Here is a 19,661-nt window from a genome sequence, read left to right as displayed (position 1 = left end):
GCTTCAAAATGTCACTTTCTCTTCTAGGCATCGCTATCAATTAAATGTGATGTTTGTTGGAGGGCCAAATGAAAGGAAGGATTATCATATTGAAGAAGGAGAAGAGGTAACCTATAGGTTGTTTATATTAGTCTGATTTGTCTATAATGATTAAATGTAGCCACTTTTGAAGCTACAGATTAGCAATGTGAGGCTCAGTGATGTATTTATTAGATCTACTCATAGGGTTAAACAGAATCATTCACCAGAACCATACATCATCTGTGCATTTTGTTTGAAACAAGCACAGGAAACTAGAGAAAGTGTTTTGACACATTTCAACATTTTGGAACAGAACTTCAGGAAGGTAATGATATTTTTTAAAACAATATTTTATTGCAGAAGATTGGTCTGTATTTCAAAAGTAACTTTGGTATTCAAAAATCAAAAATATTGTAATTCACTAGAAATTACTTTTTTTGTGGACTTTGTGAGAATCATCAGCTTTTCAGCTTTCATTTGAGTTTGGAAAGAACAGTGTCTTCAAATATTTTTCACATCATTCCCCTGTGCTCAAAGTCATTCCATGGTGGGTCAAAGTCATTCCAACTTTGAGTTGTGAGTAGCCATTGTGCCAAATGCAGCATGGAGGAAGAAAGAGTAGAAAACTAACAAAATTGTAACAATTTACACCTTCTTTGTTTACTGCCTTTTTCTTGGAATTGCTTGCTCTGTCTGGGGACTTCTCCACCACTGGCTCTGAAAGAATCCTTAGGGAAAGTGATTACTAGAGGCCTAGAAGTAAGGGTATCAGGATAGAGACAATTTTCCTTGCTTCCCAGCAGAATAATTGAACTTCATGTCATTCCAATGACATTTGGAAACCTAATTTTAGATGTCTTTGGAAAGTCAAGCCTAAGCATCTACAGTTTAAGGCAGAAGTGGGTAAAGTTTCTATAAATCCTTTTGAAGGGAAAGAAAAATTCATTTCTTTATCATTGAACCACTTCTCCCCAAACCCACCCCAGCATTTCACAAGAGCCTTCATTGATTTCCTGTTCTAACTGTGCTGTGCAGGTGTGTGTAGTCCTTACAGACACACAGCTCTGGAAGAGCAGCTTTCCCTGAGTGACTCCCACCTGTGCTGGATTGTCACTACCATCTCCCATGTGGCTGTGGGCACAGGCACATCCATCACGAGCCAGGTTACCAACACAGTCCGCTGTGTCCCTTCTCATGGGCTGTGCAGGGAGAGCTCTGGCAGCACCTGGGACCAGGCCATCATGCTGCTTGGGATTCCTTAAAACAAAAGTTAGGCTGATTCAGTGTAACTTTTTTTTTTTTTTCCATGTTGCAAGATGTTCCTGTATTTGTAAATAACATGACCTACCCTTTTATAAACTCTTTATATGACTTCTCAACAATATAAAACATTAGCCATATCTATAAAGCCATAATTTTTAATTTACGGTTGCATATTGATGTTGTTGTTAACTCAAGTGGAAACAAGGTTTTTTAGGTATCAGTACATGCTCATTTACATAGTGAGCTTCCCACAGTTATTCAGAAACCAAAAAATGGAAACATAACAACCCTGTAACATCGGAAACTTGGCAATACACGGATCGGAAGCATCAAGAATTATCAGTTATGTACCAGTTTAACATATGGGCCAATTTTGTTCAGTTTTATAAAAGTACATTATAGTTATTCATTGCATTTTACCATAGCTTTTTATCAGACACATTTACATCTTCCCATGATCTAACTTAGAACCATGTTTCTCATTAGAGAAGAATTGTGAGGTAGAGAGTATCCTAGCAAAAGGGCATATTCCTAAATTAGACTTGAGATTTAAAAAAAAAACATTCAAAGCCGTGTTCAGCTCATTATTTTGTCAGAAAAAGGGTAATTTATAGTTCTGGGTGATAATTTGAAGGCAGACTATATAGACATACTGTCAGCAGGCCAAATCACGAATGTGAAAATCCTTCAGGCAAATTTAGGTGATGTTGTTCTGCTGTTAGTATTCCCATAGCAAAGAAGGGTTGGTTTGGAGAGAAAGTTAAATTTAGGATTGTTTATATCTGTCCACTCACTATCTCGTGCCTGTTATCACACAGTTTATGGAGTGTCCTATGGCAGAACTTGTGCTTGAAAGCCTGCAGTTCACAGCAGCAAAGGGTTGGCACGCAGAGATAAGGGCTGAGGAGCATCCTCCAGCTCCTGAGCTGCTCTCTGCTGGTGCCATTAACGTGCAGGTGTATCAGGAAGATTAGGTCTGACTGGCTAATTAGGAGGAAAAAAACCCAGAGGCTTGATTTGAAGTCTCTTCAAAGCCTTTTAGAATTGTCTCCTGAACCCATTTAGGCAAAAATGACAGCTAGTCTAGCACAATTTCTTTCCTCCTCTCAACAAGCAGGCATTTCCTAAGTAACCCTTATATTTTGTTCCTTCTTAGTTTTCTCTGTAGCTCTTCACTGCCTTCTTAAACTTCTGTGCACTACTTCATTTCCACCATTCTGCACAAAAAGTCTCATACCTGAGACTGTGTTACATGGGACAGGTTTTTTTAAAGAAAAATATGAAGCTGTAACTTAGAAGAGTTAAACCATTCACAGTCTTCAGCTGGAATTTACCAGGAAGAAATATTCATTCTTATTTTTAAAGTTCCCTTTTGCTTCCTTCTCCATCAGAAGAGAGGTAGAGGCAGCAAATATCTACTCAGACATTCTGTGCCTCTAAATCAGACTCATTCAAAATTAAATGCTATGGGAAATGCATCTTCTGTTGGAACATGGCAAAAAAGTGCTGTGAGGATGGACCTATATATCTAATACTGACAGAACTTTCTAGGAAGTGTTTGTGCCACATAACAAGTTCTGAGGGTTTCAAAAGAATCATTATTCTGATGTGCCTCCTTTTTCAAGAGAATTTTGTGTTCCATGGACTAGGGACTACAATTATTGTGTAGTCAACTTGATGAAACTGAAAGTTTCTGTGACAGCCCTGACATGATCACAGAATCACTAAGGTAGGAAAACACTGCCAAGATCATTGAGTCCAACCTTGGACTGAAACCACCTTGTCATCTAGACCATGGCACTGAGTATCGTGTCCAGTTGTTTCTGAACACCTCCAGGAATGATGACTCCACCACCTCCCTGGGCAGCCATTTCAATGCCTGACAACCCTATCCATTGAGAAATTCTTTCTGCTGTCCAACTCAAGCCTCCCCTGGCACAGCGTGAGGCTATGTCCTCTTGTGCTCAACCCCTCAGAGCTATGGGGTAGCAGGTACTAGGGAACACTCCTCAACATATCTTTGTCTTGGATTTTTCACCATACCATAGAATTTGTGACGAGAAGAGTTTCAGTGTTAACTGAATACTGAAGCCTATGGGCTTCATGGTGTATTTACTGCATTTTTACTTACTTGTAAAGCCTGGGGGTAGAAAAAACAAAAACAAACAGACCTTCTTCTAAAGAAATAAGTGAAAACTCAAGGGGACCATATATTTTAGAGAAAGTTAATGACAGAGAAACCCCATGATCATAACAAATCCTAGCTCTAGTACAAGAATTCAGAATTTATTTACTGCATTGTGTGGGCTGCTTTGGGGAAAAGTGAGATATGCTAGCAGCTCAGTCTAGGATTGCAAAAGTAGTTAGGCTGCTATCTCTTTACCCACTTCAGTCCACCACTTACACACAGCGAATCTCAACTGACTTTGATTTCGCTGACTTTGATTTCTTAACAATTTACATTCTGATGTTGAGTCTATGTAAAACAGTGCAGTTCCATGCAGAGAAATTCAAATCAGCTTTTCATCTACCACCTGCAACACATTTGCATTGACACAAACCCCACTTGGATTTTCAAGTCCCACTTCTCACTGTGCTGTATTTTACCCTAAGTTTCTGCTCTCAGCATCATAGGTTGTTTCCTATGGATAGAGCCACCTAATTATTGGCACAGCCCCACAGACCAAAGCCCTCATACTGCAGTCCTAAAGAGAACTCTCAGAGAAGGAGTTCCCCCTCCTTTGATCATCTCGGTGAATCTCTTCAGCTTCCTCTAGCACATTCTCATGGTCAGATTGAGATACAACTTCATGCTTTGAAACATGATACACGTTTGAGGTCACATCTGCCACATCTCATCTGAGTTTTGATTTTTCTTTCTCTCCCTCTCCCACAGACACCACAAGTAAGATTTGGCTCCAGTTTCTGACAGATTATCCGCCTAAATGCAGCCTAACCCCTTCTAGTGTATGCTGCTCTCCAGTCAGCATGCTTTTGAGAAACTCTCCCCTCTCAGATCAATTTGCCCTTGGCATTTTATAAGGACAGTGGATGTCTGAAAACAAGGGGAAAGTGGGGCTAGGTGAGCATTCCCATAGGTTGTTTTGTGGTGCTTATATCCCAAATAAATCTGAGAACCTGAATCACAACAAAGCAAGAGAAACATTTTTGCTTCTTTACATTTAAAAAAACCCACATTTCTCTGGCAAAGACTCTTCGAATATTTTAATAAGAAACAAAGCTCCTATTAAAATGTAATAAGAATGATGATCCTTTTCCATCAGAAGGAGATTGTGTCTTCAGAAATAGTCTTGCTGTGTAAGATTGTTGGTATGAGTTTTGGCTAGTATTCAGGTCTCACAGATGACACGTAAATGAGCAGAGGGAAATCAAAAACCAAACCACACCAAAAGCCCTCAACATAGTTTTCTCTACCTTCCTCATCTGTTTGTCTTGCAGACTTCTGATGCCCGAAAACCCTTGTGATGAGAAAGGGAGAAAATTTTTTTTCTGTACTCAAATAGATCAGTCACCACTGAAGGAAGTCTGGAGAACACCCAGGCTCTACTCCCACATCAGAATTTGATTTGCTCTGTAAATTAATTTAATGCTTCACCATATGACAAGCAATACAATCCAGGATATACCAAGCCAGAGCCTAATCCCAAAAGTGTCTGAGCAATCCCAAATTCCATTTTTAGATGTAGCCAGAACTGAAAGTATCCTGCTAATCAGATCTCTTTAGATGTCTGTAAGTAAGCTGTCAGCTATCAAAGCCCTCATGGAGCTCTGGGTTCCTGAGTCTAGACAGAGTTTGATATCAAAGGTGGATTCAAATTAAATTACATACTCTGCTGTACATGAAATAAAATAGACTTGTGGGTTTTTTTAGTTAGTCAATACAAACCAATTACAAATCCTGCATTGTTCCACTACTAGATGCTTCATTTTTTACTCTGCTAGGATACACATACCGGGATGAAGGAGCAATTCTCACCACAGTAATATAGTGAGGATGTTAGTGCTTCTTTTAAGGTAGTATCCACTTGTTCTACTACCCTGTGGAAATTTCTGTCAAGACAAGCAGCTTCAGCAATGCTTCCACTGATGGCAACAGTGAATTCCTACCTCTGTGCATCTCCCTTTCTTGCCTCCAGAAATGCCAGCATAATTTATTCTATGAGCATTCATAATTGAATGGAATATCCCTGTACAGACTTGAGAGTGATTCAGCACAGGCCACTCTACCTTCCCCTGCTATCAGGTTTGAAGCATGATCAAAAAGGGTGAAGCAGACTAAGGAAGGAAGATGTATTTTTCCTACAGCAAAGAAAATTTAAGGGAAATTAATTTAGTTTTAAAAGCCTTCTCAGTCTTTAAGGTGTTTTCATTTGAGTTTCATAGGTATATCTGCAGTTTTAATGATCATATTGAGTAATGTTATGAAATAATGTTATGCTTGAGGCAAAAAAGCACTCCTAGGTGCTTCATAACTTCTAGAGGTTACATGAGCATTAATAAAGGAGATGTTTTTAGTGTAATCATAATGAGAAGATACCACATAGCAGAAAACTAAACAAAATGCTGAAGTCTGGAAAGGAAGAAAGGAAGAAGATACAATAATAAATAAATAAGCGCCAAAGGATAAAAAGAATGGTGAACAACCTTTGTTTCTTCCTTGAGCCACATTTTTCACCCAGAAAGAGACAAAATTCATGCCCAATTGTGAGCTATTATGCAGTCGCAATATACAAATCTAGGCTTTTCTACAAGAAGAGATATATTCATTTCAGGTAACAAGAGGCCTTGTCATTAATAACATGTTAACAGAGCAGAAATATTTCCTCAATTTTTAGTACTGCTGGGGAGAATGGATACTAGATCATTCCAGTAAGAACAATACAGCTGGGAAAGCTAATATTTTCAAGTGGAATGAACTCTATTGGCTTACTATCCTATGGGAGAATAGGCGTATATATTTGTGTATATGCATACATATACACCTGAATCTTCTAATTTTTTGATTTTTTTTTCCAAGAGAGACTTAGGAAAAAATTAGATTTTCCCAAAAGGCAAAAGTCAGTCAGTATTTAGAAAAAAGAAGTTTCCAAGAAAAAGACAGTGTTGCCAATCTGGCCTCTGAAATGGGTGTGGACTGTAACTCACTGAGATATTAAATAACTGACAGTTTCCTTGATAAAAAGTTCAGGTTATATTATAAGCAAAGCAGTATATTCACTAATTGCTGCCACTTGTCTTAATCACAGTTACATCAGATGATTTATGGATGACTGAAGCACTCAGGCAATTTAAAAGAAAAAAGTTTTGAAGAACAGACCATCATTTTCAGTGAAAGGTACTATTTAAATTCAGTCAGAAAAACACTTTCATTGACAATGTGTAGCCCACGTCATTCCTCCTCTCCCACTGCCAAACAGTTCTTTTAATTCATAACTTACTGTTTATAATCTTTCCTTATGACTGTGATGTTTCACCTCTGAACTGGATAGCTGATATCCACTCTCAAGTTTTTCATTTCCAATAAGGTTTCTCAGCTGCATGATTCATGTCAGAACCAGGATAAACTCTACCTCTTTTGTCCTTTCCCTCATCTACATGTCCTGTGCATGTGTTCAGTAATAGCTGCCCCAGTAGCTGCAGGGGAAATAACACTCCAAAGCTCAAGATTTCCAAAATGATACTTTAGGTTTCAGCATTGTCAGTGCCATAGGACCCACAGCTGGTGGGACAATCCATCTAGATCATACAGTCTTAGATGAATCTCCTATGCAGTGAAGGAGAGCCATTTCCCCACTGAGGTCACTCTCTGTTGTGCAGGGAGCAGCGGGCCCTGCCCAGTGGAAGGAGGGCTGCTGTAGCATTGGGTGCTGCCCCTCGGAAATGCCTAGGAAAGCCAGAGCAAAGGAACACAGGGGAATGGACTGCAGTGAGGATCAGTAGCCTGGCTCTGTGGCCTTCTAGACAAGAGTTATAATTTATCTGTAGTGATGTCCTTGGCACACGGTGAACTTTTCACTCATGTAAAAGCTCTCAGCATGAGCTTTTTTCCAATGTATCTTCAGTTCTCCCTATTGTTTTGTTCCCTTGACAGCATACTTATTCTTTCTCATGTTCACAGAGGTGTTTCTTCAATTCCAGGGGGCATGTATGAATATTTCAAAACTCTTTCAGAAATAATACTGGTTAAAAAATTGATTAAGCTTTTCTAATGTTGGAAAGCATTCAGTTCAGGGGGTTTTCATTCTCCAGTGGTTTCTTCTTTCCCCTATTTATTTTTCATTTTGATGAAATTGTAGTGACTTGCTATAAATAAGGGATTTTTTCAATTATAGTTCTAACTTTGAATCATGTTTCAGACTACTTCAGCTGCATTTGCATTCTGGTTTCTAGATGTGGCAAAGAGAACATGGAAAGCGTGGCAGAAGTAACTTCTGGAAATACTATTGCTCTGCACTATATAAAAACAAGGAGGAATGTGCCCATTATGTCAGGTCAAAGATACAGATCTGCTTACAGATGATAACCCAGTTCTGCCATGAAACATGAGGACCTGAGCACCTCAGAGCCCCCACAAAGCAGAGCTGGTTTTGGTCTGAAAACAGCCATGGAAAGGTCACCAAAGACCTTGAAGAATTTTGGGTTCAGTGGTTCTGTCCTTGTACACACTTCGAATGTAACCCTTTTACACATACACAGTGAGAAGAGCAGCAGCTGTTGCTGGATTTGAAGGTATCCACAAAAGTAAAGCAGAACAGCTTCCAAATGGGCAATTCTTCCCACATGAGAAAGCGCCATTAAAGAATTGAAAAAGTACACCAAAAAACCTGTGTGTGCATATTTGGAGCTTATTTGGAGAACTGACATATACTTTGATTGATTAAAGACCCTGCTACATCTGAAATTAAGCTTTCTATATTGTGTAATTAGTGGATGTTTGAACTGTAATGTTGAGCCCTCCAAAAAGTAATTCCAAGGGTAAAACCAGGACAGTGGAATTCCAGCAGGTCCAGAGGATAGCTCTATATGCAGTTACAGACCTCTTGGATAGATTGGTAATTCTTAGTAAGATAATAGGTATAATACATATTCTGTAACTTTTTTAAAATCAACAGATTTTAGAAGCCATTTTTTGTTAGAAAAAATCTGCAAATACTTGCAAGTGCAAATTGAATGTATTTATACATGTATTCTTTGTAGAGAGAATATAAAGTACAGAATGTTTTGGACTAGCTGCCTTAATGCTATATTCTTATTTCTTCAGCTTTTTTACCAGGTTCAAGGAGATATGTGTTTGAAGATAATTGAAAATGGAAAACACAAAGATGTTGTCATCCGAGAAGGGGAGGTAAAACAGGATTGTTTTTCTGTTATAGTTGTACATAAGTATGTTAAATGAAGGTTTTATATGTTATTTAGAAACCAATTTATTCCTGCTGTGCAAGAGATGGCATCAGCATTTATTAAAAAAAAAACACAAAAGCTTGAATGGAGTATAGAAAATTTTATGTAAATAATAGGAAACTACAGTAAACTGTGTTCAACATTTGACTGTTTCAATAACAGATAAAAATCCCTCTGAACATCTGGGGTATCTATTCAGATAGTCAAGAACATACTGCGAGAAGTTCTTATTCCCCTGCATTGCATGGGATCTGCCGTGAATTCAGCGGGATCAGTCTTTTATTTACACCTTGCCAGGTACACACTGCTCACCCACCTACACACACCATTAAGCAAACTGCCTAAACTGAGGAATTGAAATGATTCATGCATTTTCAGCCTTCTTTAGTCCTCACAGCTCGCCTTTCCAACCGTCACAGTAGGACAGCTTTGAAAGAGCAGTTTACAAATAAAATGTATCCAGTTTTTCCTTATAGTAGTACACTTGCTAAAGCTTAGATTGCAGTGCTTTTACCGAGAGCATGAATAGACACTGGCTGTTACTACCACTTAGATGTACTACAACTGCCACTCATGGTTATTGACACAAGCTTGGACTGCACTCAAATCTTGGAAAGGATTATTAGGTCTAGTAGAGACAGCCTTTAAAATGGAAGGCATGTTAAACCCAATAGCTTAATGCCATTGAAAGCATTGCAACTTTTTCAGTGATGAAACAGAGCCACGTTTTCCAACTACGAGGTTCTGGTATTACACTTCAGGTGCACACCCAGCTGAGATCTCAGCATGTAAGAGGAGTGCTAATGAAAAGGAGCACACAATACTTGGTGGAAAGACTGACACTAGTACTGCTGAGGCACCCTCATTAGCTCTGTTTTGTAGACAGAGAAATTCCAATGACTGCCCAGCCCTAGCAAAAACATCTGTACTGCTGAAGAATACAGGCTTACCAACTAGCTGCTAGGACAGGGTTTATTCTGAAGCTTCAGAAATAGACTTCTCTTATCCACATGTTGCCTATTCACTTTGTCACTTGCATGACTAAATAGCCCCTCATATTTGTTATTTATTTTTGGAGAGAGTAGCACTCCTCATCATGCAATCAAAGGTGCTCACTGTGTTGGGAGGATACATGTGGCTGATTAGTTTAGACATTTTATTGAGCAGAGAAAAAATCTGCTTTTTTTTATTTCCATTTCAATTACTCAGAAATTGCAGTAAGTTTATAAATTTCAGATGAGCAATTGATTAGATTTTCATTTCAATTGTGCCTAGCAATGATGATCAAACCAGGAGGAGGGAACTTGCCTGCCATCAAGGCAGTGCTGATTGCAGTCACTGTGTCACCATTCACAGAGAAAGCAAGAAACAGTGTTTGCAGGGCTGTGGGTACCACGGGGTGCAGCTGCAAAGGAGCAACACAGCATCAACAAAAAGTAGGAGAGAAGAAGGGAAAGGAGCAGAAGACTTTGCAGGTTGAGGGGCAGAAGAAGGACAATGCAAAAAACAGACTTCCCGACATTGATGCTTTCTGATTTCTTTTAACAGATGTTCCTGCTACCTGCCAGGATACCTCATTCTCCTCAGAGATACAAAAACACTGTGGGTCTTGTGATTGAGAGAGAAAGATTAAAAACAGAAATGGATGGGCTAAGGTGAAGTATAAACTATTGACTAATCTGTTAGAATTCCTAGTATAAACTAATTTCTCACATCAATACAATGATGTGTTACAATTTCCTGATAATTTATCTGATTCATCCTGGCAATTTTGTACTAATCCTATCCACACATATATTTATCTATACATGCATAAACAGAGATCTCATTTAGCATTTACTTTAGTTAAACAGGGACCATATTGAAATTTCTGAAATACATGTTGTGGTTACAGAAATCTACTTATGTACTACATACTGCTATTGCCTTAAGTTTTAAAAAAAAGATCTTAGAGCTCTCTAACAACCCAAATAAAAAGATTTTTTATCAGTTCTGGCAAGCAGAATATGAATTCCTTCATAAGCACTGAAAGTAAAAAGATGAAGAGCAGCTTTCTTATCAAGTGTGTGGGAAGCTAAAAACAAAAGTCAATGTTCTCACCACTAGTCCCTCTACATTGTACAAACCTCTGCCTAGGTTTTATTGCCTTTTGAGAAAAACATCTTCATGTAAGTGAGTGGTTTGCTTTGTATTCTAGAGGGAGCAGGACTGTTTTGTCTTGTGTCCATACAGAGTTCACAAGTCTAAGAGGGAAAGTCACAACAGTATAACATTAGAAAAATCTAGAAAAGCTGTCTTGGTATGAACCAAGGAGAATTTGTAACTGTCCATATAATCCTTACAGATTTAAAACTGCAGTGATATCTGTAAAGTGCTGTTCCCATCCTTTCACCTACAATTTTGATTGTTGCATAAGTAGTCACAGCAGGAAGATTGCAAGTATGCAGAGCTAGAAAGATATACTTTTTCATTCAAAGAAAAAAGCCTACAGAAAGAAACTAAGAAAGGGACCATTCAAGAAAAAAAGCCCACAATTAAATTCCAAGCTAAAAACAAGTCCAGTTCATTTAAAGTATTGTTTACCTATGTACTTGTCTCTTTTCCTTTCATTGCAGACCTGTAGATTGTCTGGACTTACATTATTTAAAGGATACTTTGAGCTAGAAAAAAAATTACCAGTGGTTTAGATAAAAAAGTTTATTATTAAAATAAAAAGAACTAAATAGTAAAAAAAAGAACTTAAATAGTAAAGTAAATTTTACTTAAAGTAAAACAACCTACCATGTGAAGTCTGTGAATGGTATGAGAGAGAAATGCTGAATGCCTTTTTAGGGACCCAGGCTGATCTAAAGATTTGCACTCCAATATAGGCATGCTCGTGTGGAGAAGCTGAACTAAAAGCTACTTTATGGCTTGCAGGTGGAAATTAACACATCCTCAATTCAAAGTATCTAATCAGATGCCTGAAAATAAACCAGAGGTTTTTAGTGCCCTTGTGTTCACACTGATGTGGTGAATAAAGACACTTGAAGTTTTGGAAGTGAGCAATCTTGTCATGCTTTTGAACTCTACATTCCCTCTGTGTGCTCCTGGGAGAGATGGGGAATTTACAACCAGAACTCCTAATGTTCTCCTACTTTGTTCAATACCAGCCACCTGCAGCAAAGAAGACATCATAATGCACTTTGAAGTATGCTGACTCAAAGTCTAATAGAGCTGTGTTACTGTTCCATTATTTATCATGTCTACAAACCATAGTCATAAATCAGAGCCCCCAGCACGCTGATTACTGCACAAGTGAAGAATAAGTAGCCTGCCCCAGTGTTCCAGCCTAAGTAACGATTATGTGTCTTGTGCTGTGAGAAAAATGATCTTGCTCATCTTAATTCCATGGCAAATAAGTACAAAACCAAATAAGTTTGATGTTACTCATATTGCCAGATACTTTATTTGTACCAAACAAGATACATTTAGCATCTCCCTTCTCTGTAGATTGTCTGTGTTCAGAATTTGTGCTGGCAGCACAGCTTTTTTCTAAATTCTAGATGGTCTAGATACTGTTATTCTCTTCAGTGAATCCTCTTTTTGCAAACATGAGGAGCCAGGGAGCTCTTAGAAAATTTCTGGACAGTATTAATACCTAGGACAGATATGAACATACAGATATGCACAGGATAATTACATAAGTTTTGTTTTCCTCTTCAGACACACATTGCAATAACTTCAACCTAAAAGACACATGGGATCTTTTTAAAAACATTGACAATATGAATGACAGGAATGGAGCATCATTCCTTGCCAGTCTTTGCAGTCTTAAAAATCTGAGTGTAAATTTTGTATTTGCCAGTCCTTACATTGATTCCATACAGCAACCTTGACTTGTTGACCTTACCAAAATTTATTTATTTGTTAAGACAAGAAATTTACGCAAGTGAAGTACTAAATTCCTCTTCAGAGGGGCGACTCAAACACTTCCCAAATCTGTGTGGCTGAAAACCATCTATTTTTCACTAACAACTCCATAAACCACCTTGTTTTCTCATCACCCCATGCATGGGCATTACGTAAGCTGACTCTATCAAATATAGGTATTTATGTCATAGCTGCATGAAAGCAGTTACTGGAAATGGTATTTAGTTCAGGTTTTTTTGCAGTAACTACATCCAAGGTGAAAATTATTGGTCCCAAGAGATTATGGCTGCAATCATTTCCAGGATGAAATCAGAAAGGTTGCTGAAGGAATTTGGTGAGTTGTGATTGATCCACAGAACTACAAGGCACTCCACAGGAGTTTGAGCACCCCACCACCAAGTCACCTAACCAGGGAAACAGAAAGCTTTCCCAAATAACCATTCCTCAGAACGAAGCACACCAGGCTTGACAATAAGATGCTCTTGCACAACCTCGAGTAGCTATTTTCTTCAAAAGACTGAAACTGCCTGATCAGTTATTTAATAAAAGGATTTACTAATGTGTTTACTTTATCAGATACTATGTTGGAGAATCAACTGATGTCCTCTTTGAAAAATGGTTTCACTGTGAAGATCTCGGCACTCAACTTATACCAATAATTCAAGAGTAAGCTTTTTCCTTTGTGATTTTTTTTAATAATTGAAATTATATTGTAGATCTTTGTCAGTCTGTGGCTTATGTCATTAATTTGCTATTTATGCTGCATTTTACATAGACTTGTTAATAGTTAATTGCTGCTCTCTAAATTTTTAATCATGTCTTGTTTGCCCCAAATTCATCAAATCAGATTAAAAAAAAGGAGAAATCAGGTATTTCACACATCCATCTGGAGCACACTTTTTTGAACCAGTAAACATAGTACCAAACTGCTTCTAAGTGCAAAAAGAACTGAGTGAAAAATTAACACTGACTAACGCTAGGTTATCAAGGTGAATCACTGAACTGCTTTAAGGCTTCTTTCACTCATGCTTTAATCTAAATACTTTTAATTGGTATTATTTATGCATGATCAGGACTGTGGCAAGTTTGGTAGAGAGTTACTTTCTAAGAAACATGTGAATGTCACTAACTAATCAGTTTGTTAAATGGTTACTAAAGGTGAACAAGGGAAGTGTTTAGTGACATTAATCTTACAGGAGTTTCAGACAAATCCTCTGTCAGTAAAAGAGATATAATCTTGCATAGATGTGATAGTAGCTGAGGATTTGGTATATCCATTATCAGCACAAAATTTACTGGCTGGTATTACTGTCTAGTCTTTGTTAACCTACAGAACAACTTTTTTACTTCTGTTTAAATGTTCATTATTCCAGGTTTTTCAATTCAAGGCAATATAAAACTGGAAAACCAAACCCAGGTAATACAAATTAATTTCAGAATTAGATCAGTTGCTGATTGAAGAACAATGATTCTCACCACATAAAATAAGTATCTATTTTTCTTTCTGGTTGTATAAATTAAATTTATTTTTGGGAAGTAATTCCTTTCATTACCCTGACCAGAAGGAAATTCCATATAAATAATTACCAACAGCATCTTGCTTGGTCATGTGATGCCATCATAACCACTTATCAGGTAACTATACTAATTGGAAATGCTAGTATCTCTATCCTTAACTGCCTTTCAAGTCTTATACTAACAAAATTTCACTTCTGACAGCCCATAAACTGATTTTTGCAAGTAGAATTAATATACTTTATACCTATTTGTACCCTTTACCTACAACTGGGATCTACTCCTGGGAAACCTAGAGAAAACCAGATGATTTTAGTTCTCCTAGGATCTGGTCTGTTTAACATTTTATTTCCATGCTGTCTTGCCACATTTTTTATTTTGTCTCTGTTGTGGATAGTGATTGCAAATTCCATTCTGGAACAGATACTCCAGTTGTAACTCCCCTTAAATCTGTTGGAAAGAGACATAGGACAGAAAAAGTGACTTCTAGAAAGCAAAGTTGTTAGTTTTGGCTTTAGGAGTCAGATCTCTCAAACATGATGGTGCCTTTCTGCATGGCAACAAAAGCCTCAATTGCAAAGATATTACAAGACCACCTTCAGTGGGAAATTTGTTTTGCTGAAATCTTACAATCCTGCTGGCCCACAGCTTTAAATGAGCACCCAGCCATGTGCATGATCCATTGCTATTGATTAACATAAACTATGCCCAAAATACCACCTTATGTCTTAATTATGTACAAAAGACCACGCTATACAACCATTTGTGCACCTGCAGGAACAGGCTCTATTCCTGCAGTCTATTCCAGACTCTTTGGAAGTGCTTTAGTTAGGTGCAGCCTGGTCAGTTGTGCTGCAAGAACTGCCTGGAAAGTCTCCATGACATTACCAGGTTCTTAACTGACACATGGAAAATCATCTTAAGAACAGCAGAAGCTGCCTGTGTAATCTCCAGGAGAGCCTGAGATTCCTTCCTGGAGAGTTCCTACACCAGTTAGCCAAATGCTAACCAGCTCAGTGATTCCCACTGCTCAGCTAGGTTTGTTCTTTCAAATCTCTCTGCTGCCTCATCTTTGCCAGCAACTGAGGGACATCCTGCACCAACCAAGAAATGTATGTATGGCTCAGGTGCACTGCACCCAGCTATGCTACTCTTGACCTCATGGCCAACTTCAATGTCATCTTCCAGTCACACTTAAAACTTGAATTCCATAGCTCTTGTCACAAGAGAAATTTTAGTTTCCCCTCTCTGAAAGGTTTTTGGAACCAGCTGTCCTTAATCTCCACATCAATTCCTAAACATCTTAAGATGATTGTTATGAATTACTCTAAGAGAGACAAAACTTTTAGTGAAATGTTATTTCCACATCAGTTCCATTGATAGTCACCATTAAAAAGTCAGTCTGCCATCTCAATCAACAACAGAACAGCTCTTACTAAAATCCTAAAATTGGGTTAAGCTGTTTTTTGTTTTAATATCAATGTTCTTAAAAATAGTTAACTAAAACACTGTTGCCAACATGAGGTTAAGAGAAGAGTCTTCTGTATGGGATGGCAACCTTAAAGCCCTTGCAGTCAGAAGGTGGTAAAGCAGTCAGGAACCCTGCCTGAAAACTTTGCTGAACCAGCTTTAGGCATTGGTTCTTTGACTGACTGGGGAATGTGATTCTCAGGGAAAGGCTCCATGTTTCTTATAAATAAAATGGGGCTTTCTCCAAGATCTTAATTTTATTTCTACACACTGTCAAAATCTGTTTTAGTCTGAGCATGTCACGAGTGTTTGGGCGTTGGTGGTTTGGTCTGTTTGGAGTTTTCTTTGCATGGGATGTGTGAGAGCTAGGTAGTGCAGGTACTGCCTCACTGTGTGCTCATACAGTGTTTAGCAGAGGAAATATAATTTCAAATGAAGCCTCTAGATGCTGCTGTAATAAAAAAAATACCATATCATGCATAATATCCTTGTTCAATACAGTGATTTGCAATAAGCATCCCTCACCAGGCTAAGAGTTTAAATGTCAGTAACAAATTAATAATATCAGAAACAAATAACATTAAAGGTTTATATTTTTGATATTTTTGCAGAAGATTAGGGCTAAAGAACAAACCTGACAATCAATCAGAAGCTACAATATATCCTGACACCTTTTTTTAAAACAAGTAATTCTAAGAAACTGTTATTGATAAATTTACTACAAAAGCTCTTTCCTTGTAATTTACCTGGCAGGTTTTCTCCCTGGAGAACAGCTCCCTTTTTCCAATTTTCAGGTTTTGTGGACAATAACTAACCCAACATCTCAGTGATATCTTATGCAAGAGGAAAACACCCCACATTTTTAGTTACAAAAGTTTTTGTTTGTAGCACCTGTAACTCTCAGTGAGACTGACTGTGTTAAAAAAAAAAAAAAAAAACCAAAAAAAAACCAATCAGTTTGACTGAGATAGAAGTAAGCTGGTAATACTTTCACTCTGAAGGCTAACCAGCTGATAGAAAAATAATGCTTTGGATTTATTCCCTCAGCAGCTCTCTTTCTTTTTTTTTTTCATTTTTTTTAAGAAGTAGAGTTCAGCAACCAGCATGATATTTACTACCACCAGTTGCCATGATGTTTCACTCAATACATATCTCAACATCATTTGAGCTGGCTTATGCAGAGGATGGAGTCTTAGCTTTTTTTTTCTTCAGTTTCTCTTCTGAAAATCCAGAATCACCTCAATTTAAAAGTGCCAGCTGAAGAACTCTCAGGTTCCTCTCCACATAGGCCTGAACTAGTGCCTCATCTTCTTAGAGAGAAATGGAATAAAATTGAGGAAAAATATCTTCAAAGAAATCCTGGATTGCAGCTCACTCATAGAGGAAAGCTGTAAATGGAATCAATCAAGCTCTAATGGCTTTTAAAAACCAAAAAAAAAAATACCCCCCCTCCAAAAAAAAAAAACCCAATCCTAAGTCCAGACCTTTTCTTGATTTATTTATGATTTCTGGCTTAGCCAAAAGCAGGGAAAGTCCCTCAGAAAGCAGGGCAATCAGAGTATATGAAGACACAGAAGAAGAGGGACTCAAATGCCATCAGGAAAAATATAATCAGAAATATATATTGCATGCAATCCCTACTTGAGGCATCCTCACTGGAACAGTTTTGTATTTTATTACTAGACTCTTTTGTTTCCATGTGCAGAAATGAAGTCTGAGAATACTCTCTCCTTTTTTTATCAAAAAGGGTGAATATTTCTAGGACATAGGCTGTACAGGGAACTCTCAAGATGGGCTGGTTTGGGTTACTTGTCATATTTTTTGACATGAGGAATCATAGTTTATCAAAACAAGTCTTGCTACATTCAGTTGAATCAGCCTGAAAGCAAGATTATCCCAATGTAACAATTTCATCTCACTTTTCTAGTCAAGAGGACAAGAGATGGTTCAGAGAGAGAAAACTCAGTTCTAATAAAGAGTGATGGCTAAATATTCTTTGCAGCAGTAATAACCAGAAGCTCCAAAGCTTTGCCTGCCATGCCTGAAATAATCCAGACTTCTTTTAGAAGTAATCTGATGGGGAAAAAACTGTAATAAAATTTTTTTCTACTGTTAGGTGTCTTTGAAAATGAACCCCATGAACATTAATGGTATAGGTAGACTGTCAGGAATTTGTTTATCCAAACTACTCTACTTCTAATTACCAATGAAGTTTTACTTCCCAAACAAGCTTTATTGTGAGTGAACATTCAGATATGCAATGTAAAAACCAATCCTGTAGTGACTTCACGAGAAAAAGTTTCATTGATTTGATCTAGGGTGATTTTCAGTCTAGATTATGAATCTACTTGGTGTAGTTAGAATACAGTGCAGTTTTATGTTTGTGATTCAGAGCAAACAAAACCTAAGCAACTGAATGAACATGGAAAAATAGGTATTTTCTTCAGTCAGTGGAGCAGGGGTTACCATAGAGCCTAGGGCATGCTCTGTAAATGTTCTGTGGTGTCAGCTGAAGAAGGTATAAGGGTAAGTTCAGCGCTATAAAAATCAGCTTCTGTGTGGCCATCCTCTGTAGCTAATCCAATGAACCTCCACAGACAATATTTGCTGCTCAGTCTTGTTTCACTGATATATAAAAACAAGCAGATCTTTTTTCTTCTCTTTTTCTTCTTCTTTTCAGTTAACTGGCTAGTGGGCAATGTTAATTCAATTAAAACTACTTCAGAAATCTAAAAACATGCAGGAAGAAATTCTGTCTGTATTTGCACTAGAGCAAATACAGGGCCATGCTTTTGAACTTCAAAGAACTGTATAAATATTTGTGCCTTTCTGTTTTAAGTACATTGAAATAATTCTAAAGATACTGTCTCTGTGGTTTTTTTTCCCAAATAAGAATGCTAATTTTGAACATAAAATTTATTTGCTATGTATCTGTTTACAAAATTGCCTATTTGATTCTCTTTACTCTCATCTTGAAGGACTTCCAACACACCTAAATGGATCAGTCCTTCTCTTCTATAACATGGTACTTCTTTCTGCTCTGTATTTGTATTTAAAAAAAAAAAAAACAGTATATGAGCATTTATATATTAAGGAATATCCTATTAAGGACTAACCAATACACAGACTAAATTGTTTTAAACTGTCTAGACCCATCAAAATTGTTCAGTTCCCCACAACACCATCTCTGTAACTTTTATCAACATGAATCTTCTCCTTTTCTCTGTCATCCTCATTGCTCTCTTCTGGCAAAGATGACCATATAAACACACTATTCATCTTTAGCCTGTCATATGCAATCCTTTAAGTAACTTCCAAGTCATGTTTATATCTCTCTTGAAGATGCACCTAAACTGCAAAGGATATGTAGGTGGAAGAAGGGGATAGAGCCATATAATAAACCCCTTCAATTCTTATAAGCATGTTACCTCTCACATTTCATCTATTTCCTCTCCTCTCATATTTAAATGAGGACACCAGTCCCTAATGAGTACAGAGCTCATAATGAAAATGAGCTACTCAGACAGACCAACCTAAGTCAGCAATATTTAATGCAGAAATAAAATAGGATCACAACATCTGGAGGAGGGCTGCTATAATTTTCCATATGAAAACTTCTACTGAGTTTTTTAGTTCCAAACTACAGTGTATCATCCAAGACTCAGGACTGCAGGCTGCACTTTCTCTGGAATCAAAAGGTTCATTAGGCTCTCAGAGCCCAGAACAGCTAATGACAACACAAAAGAAAACCCCTCAAGAAAGCCTTCAGGAATAAATCTGCTTCTCCCACAGTATTCTCAAGTGAGCCTCCTCATAGAGGGGCAGAACATAAACTGCAGGCTCTGGGAGCTCTCCTGATGCTTCACCACGTGACCCAAGCCACTACTGATCTATACATACCTACAGTGCATAATGTGCACAATAAACCTATCAGGGCAATAGGAAGAAATGCACCAAAAGAATTGTTTTCCTTTCTGTTCAGACTTTTGTGAAACAAATAAGAAATATTTAAGAGCTATAAAGCTCAGCAGTTTCACAGCAGGTATATCCTCTCTAAT

At 37.7% G+C, this 19,661-nt stretch overlaps 2 protein-coding genes across 2 annotated transcripts in view; one reads left to right on the top strand and one right to left on the bottom strand.

The window, feature by feature from the left end:
* Window positions 1-19,661, bottom strand: part of MTA3 (metastasis associated 1 family member 3) — a 228,968-nt gene that overhangs the window by 3,543 nt on the left and 205,764 nt on the right. The window lies entirely within an intron of this gene.
* The window catches only part of HAAO (3-hydroxyanthranilate 3,4-dioxygenase), a 33,739-nt gene that overhangs the window by 4,156 nt on the left and 9,922 nt on the right, over window positions 1-19,661 (top strand). The window contains exons 2-6 of the mRNA XM_071427210.1: window positions 28-106; window positions 8,567-8,650; window positions 10,255-10,361; window positions 13,195-13,284; window positions 13,992-14,035. Coding sequence (XP_071283311.1) covers window positions 28-106; window positions 8,567-8,650; window positions 10,255-10,361; window positions 13,195-13,284; window positions 13,992-14,035 — 404 coding nt within the window. The remainder of the gene's footprint in view (window positions 1-27; window positions 107-8,566; window positions 8,651-10,254; window positions 10,362-13,194; window positions 13,285-13,991; window positions 14,036-19,661) is intronic.

The sequence above is a fragment of the Agelaius tricolor genome, unplaced genomic scaffold, assembly GCF_023055355.1.
Source record: "Agelaius tricolor isolate 1412-34295 unplaced genomic scaffold, bAgeTri1.0.p SCAF_1, whole genome shotgun sequence".
Lineage (NCBI taxonomy): Eukaryota > Metazoa > Chordata > Aves > Passeriformes > Icteridae > Agelaius > Agelaius tricolor.
The sequence above is the reverse complement of the archived record's forward strand: the minus strand, read 5'-3'. Positions and strand labels throughout refer to the sequence as shown.